The sequence below is a fragment of the Panthera pardus genome, unplaced genomic scaffold (assembly GCF_024362965.1).
Source record: "Panthera pardus isolate Hobbes unplaced genomic scaffold, ASM2436296v1 HiC_scaffold_26, whole genome shotgun sequence".
Classification (NCBI taxonomy): domain Eukaryota; kingdom Metazoa; phylum Chordata; class Mammalia; order Carnivora; family Felidae; genus Panthera; species Panthera pardus.
This window is the reverse complement of record NW_026526832.1, coordinates 20,694,968-20,707,093: the sequence shown is the minus strand read 5'-3', so window position 1 is coordinate 20,707,093 and position 12,126 is coordinate 20,694,968. Positions and strand designations below refer to the sequence as shown.

Sequence of the window (12,126 nt, the reverse complement as noted above, 5' to 3'; positions counted from 1 at the left end):
TGAATGCAGAGCAAGGCAACCCCTTGGCTGAATACAGACATCAGGCAACCCATCTCCAAACATCCACAGGCAGTAACTGACCAAGGGGTACTTACAACCAGGCACAGTTACCAAAAAAGGGAAAATTCCATACATCCCCATACCTCCTCACCTTCCCCCCTTTAAAAACAGCCCCCAACCACTGCCTCAAGTCAGACAGCCTCTCCTCTAGGGTCCTGCCTGCTGCTCCCTTGCAGTGTGTTCAATAAACTCCTATCGCCTAGGTTCTGCCTCAGGTGAATTCTTTCAATGCCTATTGCCCCACATTTGGAAGACCCCATCCAATAGGAAGAGACATCACAATAAACACTAGTAAGTAGAAAAAACAAATCAAAGCTAGTATATTTAACTAACTGCAATTTAAATAAAAACTTGAAAGAAAAAAATAATAAAACAGAAAAACTAAGTGGCACCTGGGTGGCTCAGTTGGTTAAGTGTCCAACTCTTGACTTCAGATCAAGTCTCACGGTTCGTGGGATTGACCCACAACTGGGCTCTGGCACTGTCAGCAAGGAGCTTGGGATTCTCTCTCCCCTCTCGCTCTCTGCCCCTCTCTCTTGCTCACATGCATGTTCATGCACGTGCACGCACTCTCTTTCTCTCGTTCAAAAACAAACTTTATTAAAAAGAGAAATAAAAAAAAAATTTTTAAAAGCTAGTATATTAACTCAGATCTTACATGGACAAAAGGATGAGACCAACAGCAAATGGACTATAAACAAAAATTTCGTTCCTCTTGGTATGTGGCTACAAACATTTGAAAGAGTCAGCAGGGTTGCTATTCTCTGATCCAGAATACCACATTTCTTAATCCTCCTAGTAAATTACTTTATGGGGCGCGCTGGTTGCTCAATCAGTTCAGCGTCGGGCTTCGGCTCAGGACATGATCTTGTTTCGCAGGTTGGAACACTGCATTAGGCTCTCTGTTGTCAGCACAGAACCCTCTTCTGATCCTCTGTCCCCCTCTCTCTGCCCCTCCCTGCTTGTACTCTCTCTCAAAAGTAACATTAAAAAACATTACTTTAGGGGCACCTGGGTGGCTCAGTCGGTTAGGTGGCCGACTTCAGCTCAGGTCATGATCTCGCGGTCCGTGAGCTCGAGCCCCGCGTCGGGCTCTGTGCTGACAGCTCAGAGCCTGGAGCCTGTTTCAGATTCTGTGTCTCCCTCTCTCTGACCCTCCCTGTTCATGCTCTGTCTCTGCCTGTCTCAAAAATAAATAAAAACGTTAAAAAAAAATAAAAAAAAACACATTACTTTATGCACATCAATACCTTATAAATAATGGAGACTAGCACTAAATATTAAGTCTGATCCCTACTTCTTTCCCGTACTTTCTTTCCACAAATCCCCTTTTCCACCCAAACTTTACTTCATCATATGGCTTCCTGAAAACACTGTACACATGCTGCTACTTTCTTGCCTTTATATATGGTTTTTTTTTTTTCATAATATATCCTGTATTCCTCAGAGGTTATACCCCCAATGGAAGGAAGTATATTAAAATATTATTCTAGGGGTGCCTGGGTGGCTCAGCAGGTTAAGCATCCGACTCTTGGTTTCAGCTTAAGTCATGATCTCATGGTTTGTGACTCTGAGCCCCTGGTTGGAATCTGCACTTACAGCTGCAGAGCCTGCTTGGGATTCTCTCTCTTCCTCTCTCTCTCTCTGACCCTCTCCTGCTCAATGCTCTCTCTCTCTCTCTGTCTCAAAATAGACATTAAAAAAATTATCCTATAGCTTACACAAGCCGTAGTAACCCAGGTAAAGTTAACTATTCCCTTCTCTAATGCTGCCATAACATGACACATATAAACACTTGTTACTTATTAAACTCATTTGCTAATTGCTTCTTTTTCTATCCTTCTAGCTATGGATAGGGCCCACACCTTATTCAAATTGGTTTCCCAAATACCTGGCAAATAATACATATGTACTGGAGAATGAATGAGTGTGGCAAGCATTTTAAATAGAGATAATTCTTTCGTTTTATAAATCAACTAATGGCCTAAAGAATACTTCCCAAGTATATCCTGACCTATTGGTACTACTCCAATGTGGACTGCTCAACAGCTTAAAAGCACTCGTATTTAGAGAACATATTCAGTATCTGATTAGAAACAAAAATGTTTGCTTTCTTATAAACACATAGATACAATATTAACAAATTCTGATAAAAAGATCAGCAGTTACTTACTATTTGATTTTTAAAACCCAGCAAACTAGCAGAGAAATGAGTTTTTCAGCTTAAGATTGTTTTCAGAAAAATATTTAAAATAAATTTCAGAACTTGAGGCTCATTAAAGCCAGTTTTATATAGTTTACTCAAGTAGTTTCAGATTGTTGGATAACTGGTACTACCCACTGAGTACGTGTTCAGAAAGTACTACTTTTCAGATATATTACATCATTGAGAATTTTCCATTTCAATGGATGATTATACTGAACAAGATCAAAAGGATACAGACTATCCATGCTAGATGCCTCTGAATTAGGGGCCTTAGCAAATAGACCCTGACTATTTTCTTTTTTCCTGAAGATATTTGATGGGTCCCTCTGAAGTATCAGAAATACTATCAGAGAGGTGCCTGGGTGGCTCAGTCATTAATCATCCGACTTCAGCTCAGGTCATGATCTCATGGTTCATGGGTTCGAGCCCCGTGTCAGGCTCCGTGCTGACAGCTCAGAGCCTGGAGCCTGCTTCGGATTCTGCGTTTCCTTCTCTCTCTGCCCCTCCCCCACTTATGCTCTGTCTCTGTCTCTCCAAAATAAATAAATGGCAAAAAAAAAATTTTTTTTTTAAGAAATACTATCAGAAATAATGAAGCAACAACATTACAATTGAAGCTTAGCTTCCTACAATTGAAGGATTAACAGCTGAAAGACTGATAACAACTGAAGTATCCAAACTGTTTTAATTTTCATCAACAGTAATCCTTCTCTTAAGGGAGAGTTCTTTTTTCACAATAGTTTTCTTTTGAGTAGTTTCATTTCTAGAAGTTAACAGACTTTTAGTTTTTTATGTACCCTCTTCCTACTCCAAGTGCAGTCTCCTTCAAACTTGGCAGGGTGTGGCTACGATTAATATTCGAACAATCCCCTAATCAAAGATGGAGAGGATACCTGGGTACCCTACCTATCCAAGTCCTAACAGTGGAGCCATCCTTAATATATGACAGAGCTAAAACCTCTGACTCAGCCACCAACCACACCAGAGAAGAAAGAGAACATCTCTCTCAAAGCTCTCTCTCTCCACATAAGTTAACTTTGCCCAAAGGAGTTTTTCTCCACAGTGTACTAATTTTTAAAGGAGACATTTCTATAAATAATCATCCTCATTTAGTAAACTTACATGTATAAATGATGTTATAGGGCAGGCATGTCTTTGGTATTTTAAATAACTCCAAACACAGTATTTGTCAAATTTCTGATTTAAAATACCTCTGCATAAGCGATAAAATTAACATTAGATCATGCCCCTGGAAAGAATCTGTAATTCCTTGTAAGTCAAAAGGTATATCTTACATAATTAATTTTTCTTTTAAGACATTTTAAAAGCAGGCCAAAATTTAACAAAACTTTTTTCTATCAGAAGATAAAAATAATACTTCTATCTTTGCTTCATGCTGCAATATTTGTATTTTATTTGGGGGAAAAGACAGAGACTTCACTTAGCTATGATCCTATAAAAAAAAAAAAGCAACAAAAAAAGTTGACTCTAATCATTTTTTTCTAGATTTACTCCGCCTTACCTTGGCATGGAATCCCATAAAGCTCTTCTCTGAACATGGTTTCCTGTCTGACAATTAGGAACCAAAGCTATGAACTTCTAAGTTCTTCCACTTTACATGGAAATCAATAAACTAGTTTTAATATTGGACTGAATTTCAAAGTTCTGTTCTCTGCCTATTTGGCTGAAAGGTATACCTATTATCAAGAAAGGTTCTATCGATTTTCAACTAGAAGTACCAGTTCTGCTGTCAGAGCTCTTTATTTTTGTACATAAAAGGAAGTGGGTTTTGATACTATCTCAATGTTCTTCCTGTCTTACAATGCATTTGAAATAAAATGATGTCAGATTGAGAGTAACAGCCCTAAATAAGAAAACGGAATAGGCACAATTACTTTGCTTTCCCTTTATTAATAACTGTAACTGATTTAAAACTGCTCTGCTACATGTTGCTACTAGCACTGCTAACTACAAGTTTTCCACTTTCATTTGCACTGGACTACAAAAACATTCCCAGATTACATAATATACACCTAAAAATTTACCTATCTAAGCCATACGCCATATGTACGACCCATGAACGAGAGAAGCACTTTCTATGAGAAATGAAATCATTCTTCATTACTGGTAGCTCAGCAAAGAGTAAACATGAATTCCACATGACATCATGCGCCCCTCTTATCTTTATCTTCCAAACACCATTTAGCCCATTCTCCTCTTAGTTTACTGAACTTCCTATAATGAGAAAAGAGCTTTACAGAACATGTCATCTTAACGTAAACTGAGGATAAATACTCAATAATGTGATAATTTCTAGAAAAGCAATGAATACAAAGGCAGTTCAATAACAATTTATTTAGATCACAATTCTGAATTTGCTACTACTTCCCTGTTAAATATCTTCTATTATTATGCCAAGTATAGCACAAGGTTATGCTATTTTAGATCTATTAACCTATTAACAAAGGGATTCTATTGCTATTTCTTTAACGTTTATTTATTTTTGAGACAGAGAGAGACAGAGCATGAACGGGAGAGGGTCAGAGAGAGGGAGACATAGAATCTGAAACAGGCCCCAGGCTCTGAGCTGTCAGCACAGAGCCCGACGCGGGGCTCAAACTCACAGACCGCGAAATCGTGACCTGAGCCGAAGTCGTTCGCTCAACCGACTGAGCCACCCAGGCGCCCCTCCTCTTAATTTCTTAGAGACAGGCTTTACCAAACATGTAACAGCCCCTACTCACAACAGCTACTGCTGCATATGTGGCTATTGAAAAGGAGAGACCTCCAAGACCATGATTTTGTTCCCAAATTCACTAGTCTGACCAACTTTGTTATTGATTTCTGTTTCCAGCCACATCTAGAAATTATGAATCTTGCTAACTGCTTCTCTTGCTTAATGACTTGGCTTGGTTCCTAATCTTAGAACAACAATTTCCAAACTTAAAAGTTTAAACTGGGGACAAGCAGGAGATATAGACCCCTTACCACTTTTGGCTACACCCTCCCAAAAAAAGATCCTTAGTGGAATCTAAGGAATGTAAAGCCCTGGACCACACCTCCTTTCACTACTGACAGGGTGTGTGTATACACACACACACACACAAGAATAATTACCACAGGTACTAGCTTTATTTGACTTTATACCATTTGTTCCTAGTATGTGAGGTCTAGGTTGCTCTCTTAAGTGGTTGTGATCTTAAAGCTAAAATCCTGATTACAAAATGTGCCCAAATTGCATGTGTGGTAGCTTTACCAGAGGACACAAATGATGCCACCAATCATCTCAGTTCTCTCCAGGAGTAGCACCTGCATGAATGCAGTGATGGTAATGAATCAGACTGCTTTTCTCATACAGTTCCACATCAGTAGTTCCAAAGGCACCTAAAATTAATGAATCCAGGATTCCTACATATATAACTCTCGTTTCTAGATCCAAAGAGAGTTGACCTATAACACAAACCTAAGAGGATATCCAAGCTAGGGACACTCTCGGATGTCTATTTTGTTCTGGAATATGAGTCCTTGTAAAGAAACCACCATGATCTGGCTTAAAATCTGCCCTGCATGTACAGCTGAATTTATGAATACTGAGGTGAAAACAATTTGCCCTCTTTAAGAAGACTCTGACAAGAAGCTACAGATAATCGGCAAGAATAGATAATAAAATGCATCCTTAAGTGGAAAATCCATCTCAGGTAAGTTGTAGCAACAAAGACACTATTCCCTAAAAAAAGTTTTTTGGATAAGCTATGAAGCAGACACCAAGCAGGAAAGAGCAAAGACCATCAGACTAAATTTAGGCTTTGCTAGCAGAAATGAAAAGCATTCTTTTCCTAGTAAGCATATAGCTGTTAGAGCAAAAAATGCTCAAATTTTAGAAGAGAAGGTTAAAGAGACAAGAAAAAAAATCAGAACAGTCTTTAAAAAAAAAAAAAAAAAAAGGCTATGGCTGACCAAGAACTGAAAATAAATCCAGATAAAACCTAGAGCTATATATGGAAACCAATTTGACAATAAATTTCATATACTGAAAAAAATAAAAATAAAAATAAATAAATAAAAAAACCTAGAGCTATGTTGTCCAACCGATAGCCACTAGCCACATGTGGCTATTTAAGTTAAAAAAGAATAAAAATTCAGTTCCCAAACTGCCATATTTGAAGGGCTCAATAGACATGTGTAGCTACTGGCTATGGTGGGTTGGACCTCCATAGACACAGGGCATTTCCATCACTGCAAGAAATTCAACTGGCCGGTACCGATCTAAAGGGAAAGGGAAAGCGACGGACTGTCCTAGGGTCTGAAAAAAGAGGAGCTAACAAGGGCATTTGCCCTATAGCATTCAGTACTTTATTGAGAGATCAGGTGGATTTACCTTTCCTTTTCCACCTGCTCTTTTTTCCCTCCTTGTTGCTGCCACCATCACTGCTGCTGCTGCTGTTCTCAGAACTCTGGGAATCTGACTGACCATCACTGCTTTCTTCTGAACCTTCTGATAGCTCTTTCACCCCATCCGGCACATCTTTCTGAAAATGTAGGCATCCAATTAGGATTAATCATTACCATTTCAGCAAATAGGAATTAAATTTCTGATATGCATTGTTTGCAACTTAACTGTGCTGATTAATTTTTAGTATTATAGGATTCAGTAGCAGAACCAGCAATATTTTCTGAATTCCTGTCATCTCTCTTCTTTGGGTCAATTTAGCTAATGTTTCCATCTACATCCAAAGATAAAAATTATACATGACAATCATATGCAAGCACAATACAGAGGCTCAAATTAGACAAAAACTGGAAATATATTAAGTCCAAGTAAATGAGGAAATGTTCAGAATAAAACAAGTATATAATAAAAATTTTGTAAAAGGTAGATATATTCATCATCCATATATATATACACACACACACACACACACACACACACACACACACAATTTGCATGTATGTACCATTATGTATTATGAATTCAGTTGAGTCTGGTTAGGAACAGATACTGTATTATTTGAATCTGATTCCTACATATTGGTTAATAAGTAGCAAGAGTCAAATATAAAAGAAATTAAAAATTTTTTTTGTATTTTTAAGTAATCTTAAAACATGGGGCTCGAACTTACAACCCCAAGATCAAGAATCACGTGCTCTACCAGAATGCCCTACCAACTGAGCCAGCCAGGCACCGCAAAAGGAATAATTTTTTTAAACACTTGGGTGCCTGGGTGGCTCAGTCGGTTGAGCGTCTGACTTTGGCTCAGGTCATGATCTCACAGCTTGTGAGTTCAAGCCCCGCATCGGGTTCTGTGCTGACAGCTCAGAGCCTGGAGCCTGCTTCTGCTTCTGTGTCTCCCTCTCTCTCTGCCCCTAACCCACTCACATTCTATCTCTGTCAAAAATAAATAAACATTAAAAAAAAATTAAAAAAAAAAAAAAAAACTCATAAGAATCTTTGGTTTCTACGTTGGATAGTGAGATTGCTAATCAGAAAGGATAACCTGTGTCAGCACAGTATATGAGAAATATAACAGTATATGCTGCAAGATCAAGAACTTGGAAATAAAAACTTTCTGGGTTTGAATTCTGGCTTTATCTTCTAATTATGCAGCTTTGGCCAAAGTCTTAACCTCATATGCTTCAGTTTACCTGTCTATACCATGGGGATAATAGTACCTACCTTAAAAGATTATTCAGAAATTAAATGAGTTAAATGTAAAATGCTTAGAATAGTGCCTGGCATATAATAAGAGCTTAATAAATATTAACTACTATATATGTATATAGTATATAAAAATATACACACATAAATATACATTTTATTGTTATTTCTAAGGTATGAAACTATGGATGGTTCTTTTTTCCTCTCAATGTATTTTTTTTATTTTCCCACATAATTAATTTTTATAATCAGATAAAAAATAATTCCGACATGTAACCCTCCTACCTACAACTGGCACTCAGAACATTACAGCCAAGATAATAACCTCTGATCTAGTAAGGAACTGATACTTCCCACTTATGTTTATATCCTAGTGCCATTTCTAAGTCATTTCTTATGTTATATACTTTCTTAAAATACACACCCTATATTTTTGTATTCTTTCCTTCAAAATGCAGGACTTTTACAGTTAGTTGCCAGCCAGACCTCCTGACCCATAGGTTCAACAAGTATTTTAAGTACAAACATAATGCTTCTTAAACTTAAACTTGTGACCCTTTCAGGATCAACTGGTCAACTGTGCACGCCCCAAATCTCAGAATCATTTCACCTCATCATTACCAACTCCATATAGTATACATTTTATTTCTGTAATGTCCCTCGCCTCTATCTCTTCTACCACTCTCATGGTTCAGGTCAATTATCTCTTGCAAACAATCCCTGCTTTATCCTTAAATCGATCCTACTTGAATTATCTTCCTAACAGATTTGATCATGCTATTTTATAAGAGCTATTAAAACAGAGCTTCTCAGCTATCTCTCCTCAGCTATCTCTCTTTTTTTCTCTCTCAAACTGCTAAGTCAGGTCTTCAAAAGCCTCCAAAGTTGGATCTTTACCTCATGTTAACCCCACCCCCAACTCGTTACCACACTAGCCCACACACAGATTATGGTAACCAGTCTAATTTACTCTATTTTCAAATCCATTCTGAATCTTTCTATCTGTGCCTTTACTTAAGCTATTTCCTTATCCTTGGAAGGCCCCCCTCCCATTACTTATTTGTAAAAGTTTATCCCAAATCTTACAAGTTAAAAAAAAAAAAAGCTTTCTAGATCCTTCTTTTCAAAATTAATCTTTATTTCTCTACATGATCATGAGGCCTTATAGTATAGTACTTTATATCACAGTACATTTTGTCAGTATGCAATTGCTTTAATAACTATGTGAGAGTTGAGAGATCAGCGTCCAGTTTCTTCTTTATGACCTCCACAGTGCTCAGCATAGAGTAGGCATTTAATTAATGTTATTAACAATATGGAAGGTCTAGAACAACTAAGACTTAAAAGAAACACAAAAAGCTCCCTGTGGGAGTAGAGTCCCTAATCACAGAAGTTTTAACAAAGTGTATAAAAAGGAGGTTTTATAGGTAAATTAGAACTTTCTAATGTTAGTGGGCTACACAAAACCACTGAACATAGTGATGACTACAGCTCAAAGCTAAAAAGAGGGGACAGAGTCCCACGTACATATGGATAACAGTCAGTGCATGCCAAGCATTAATTCTCCTCCTGCTGATAATTTCTTCTGGCATACAACCCCTTTCCTGAATTCGTCTGGCAGAGGGCTTACCCTCAAACTCACATCAAAGTAATCTGGGGCATCAGCCCGGAGTTTACTCTAAATCCTCTGTCCCCCTCTCTCTCTGCTCCTCCTTTGCTCATACTTTCTCAAAAATAAGTAAACATTAAAAAAAAAAAACAGAGAGACTGATCATGAACTTGTGTACAGCCAATCAGAAGCCTCAGTGCATTCATTATTCAAGTATAGACACATGGGCCAAACCAAACCAATTAAACCAAATCAAAACTAACTGGAGGGCTCCCACTTCAGACTCAAGGCTCTTTTCTCTCCAGACTTACAGCCTGCAGATTTGGGGTGGACAGTGAAGTCATGTACAATAGGAGAGAGCCTGCCTGAGAATGAAGCCAAAAGAAGGACAGAGACCAATCCCCGATGACATTATTTGAGCTCCTGGATCCAGGCTGAGTTTCCTCAGAATTTATAGTTCTATAGTAAACTCTCTGTTTTAATCAAACTCCTTTAAATTGGTTTTCCTGTTTGTCACTGAAGGGACCTCAGTGCCAGAATCAGAAATCAGCAAGACTATTAGGATAAAAAAGAACAAAGACTCAGTCAGGAATCCAGTCAGATCTGGGTCCATATTCCGGTGTTTATCCTACCCGGCCAACACTAAGCAAGAACTTTGGCTTTTTCTCCATTACAAAAGGAGAACTACAGCTCTGAATTTAATGGAGAATAAAGTCACAAAGTAATATAAAGCATCCAGGCTACAAGAATAAAATCACAAAGTAATATAAAGCATCAAGGTGGTAGCTCCAAGGTAACACTCATTATTCAAATGTTGTGAGGTCCCTTAAAAAGTCACTGGAAGTCATTTTCAGTTCATCCTTTCAAGATAGCATTATAATAAAGAATAAAAAATAAAATTACTTTTCTGGTCTACCTACAGATGGTTACAGATTAGTAAAAAAACTGTGCAGGATACAGAGTTGAACATATTACCTCTTCCCAATTTTAGTTTTTAAGTGACGTCCTAACAAAAATATTTACCTTCAAAGTATATACGCCCATTCTACCTGGAACTTTATAGAAGATGCCCTCTTCACCTCGGGAGTTTGTGTGCAACATTGCATTCAGGCATGCAAGAGGGGAAGTCCCACTGCAAAGGAAAAATAAAAAAAAGAACAAGAGGAACACAATGATTAGTTTCTGCCTCTGAGTATCCTACATGACACTGACTTAAGATAAAACTAACTGATCAACATCATTTCACATAAACATATTTTATAAACTATAATATCAACCTACAGAAAGGATGCCATGGAGAAATGGATGTAAAATTTATCCCCGTGTATCTAAAGAAAAATTAATTCTTTAATTTTCTTCATCCTGATGCAGTAGCTAACATGCAAGAGAACATGTACCTCACAGGAGTTATTACAAATATATTTTACAAATACTGTAATTCACTTACAATTTTGTCAATTTATACCTCCATAAAGCTAAAATTAAAAAAGAAAGAAAGAAAGAAAGAAAGAAAGAAAGAAAGAAAGAAAGAAAGAAAGAAAAAGAAAGAAAGAAAGAAAGAAAAAAGGGAGCACCTGGGTGGCTCAGTTGGTTAAGGTCCAACTTTGGCTCAGATCATGATCTCACGGTTCGTGAGTTCGAGCCCTGCGTCAGGCTCTGTGTTGACAATTCAGAGCCTGGAGCCTGCTTCGGATTCTGTGTCTCCTTCTCTCTCTGCCCCCTCCCCGCTCACACTCTGTCTGTCTGTCTCTCTCTCTCAAGAATAAATAAAACATTTAAAAAAAATAAATAAAAATTAAAAAAGGAAAAAAAAAAAAAGGTTCTCCTTCATTTAGCAGAAGTTTTCACAAGCTTTACATGTCCAGAAGTAAAACGGGGGTGGGGGGAGAAAGAACACAAATATAGATTCAAACAAACAATATTAATAAAAAACCATATATATATCTATCTCCATGCACACTGATGCAACAGACTGAATCTGAGGTGTGAAAGAACACATTTATATGGTCTCATATTTATTTTTTACATTTTTATTGATATAATCGACATATATTACTCATATTAGTTTCAAGTGTATGACACAGTGATGCCATATATATATATGTATATATATATACATATATATATATACATATATACATATATATATAAAATGCAATAGTCCCTTGTACTTAGATCTATTACAAGATCACTTAAAGAGGTAAAGTAGGCTTTAGAACATTTATCTTCTTTGTAGCACCTTGGTTAAATGTTTACTAATTTCAGTATACATTCACCAAACCTCTAGAGCTTTAGGTATATAATAGATTATCTGTAAAAAATATAAATATAATACTTTCCTTTCTGTTACCACATTTCATTTTCCTATCTTTTTGTACTTACCTAACAAATAGCAATATAATAGATGTGTGACATCCTTAATTTAAAAAGGTTTTTTTCCTCCTAATACCTGAGCTTATTTGTACATTTCCAGCTGTTCTCTCTCTTAATTCTCTGTTGGTACCACTCAAAAACCCAAATAAGCCTAATAGAAGAGGCTGCTAGGTATCTTGGAAATACCTAAAGAGTTGTCTATGGGGGAGAGCAGGACCATGG

The 12,126-nt window shown here is 37.2% G+C and overlaps 1 protein-coding gene across 3 annotated transcripts in view; it reads right to left on the bottom strand.

Annotated features, from left to right (window-relative positions):
• Window positions 1-12,126, bottom strand: part of ASXL2 (ASXL transcriptional regulator 2) — a 133,267-nt gene that overhangs the window by 47,046 nt on the left and 74,095 nt on the right. Inside the window, exons 3-4 of one of the 3 annotated variants that reach the window (XM_053891078.1) lie at window positions 10,555-10,663; window positions 6,645-6,795 (exon numbers count right to left, since the gene is read on the bottom strand). In XM_053891078.1, coding sequence (XP_053747053.1) covers window positions 6,645-6,795; window positions 10,555-10,663 — 260 coding nt within the window. Of the gene's footprint in view, window positions 1-3,788; window positions 4,723-6,644; window positions 6,796-10,554; window positions 10,769-12,126 lie in introns of those variants that run through there. The other 2 variants (XM_053891080.1, XM_053891079.1) reach the window with 2 other exon arrangements.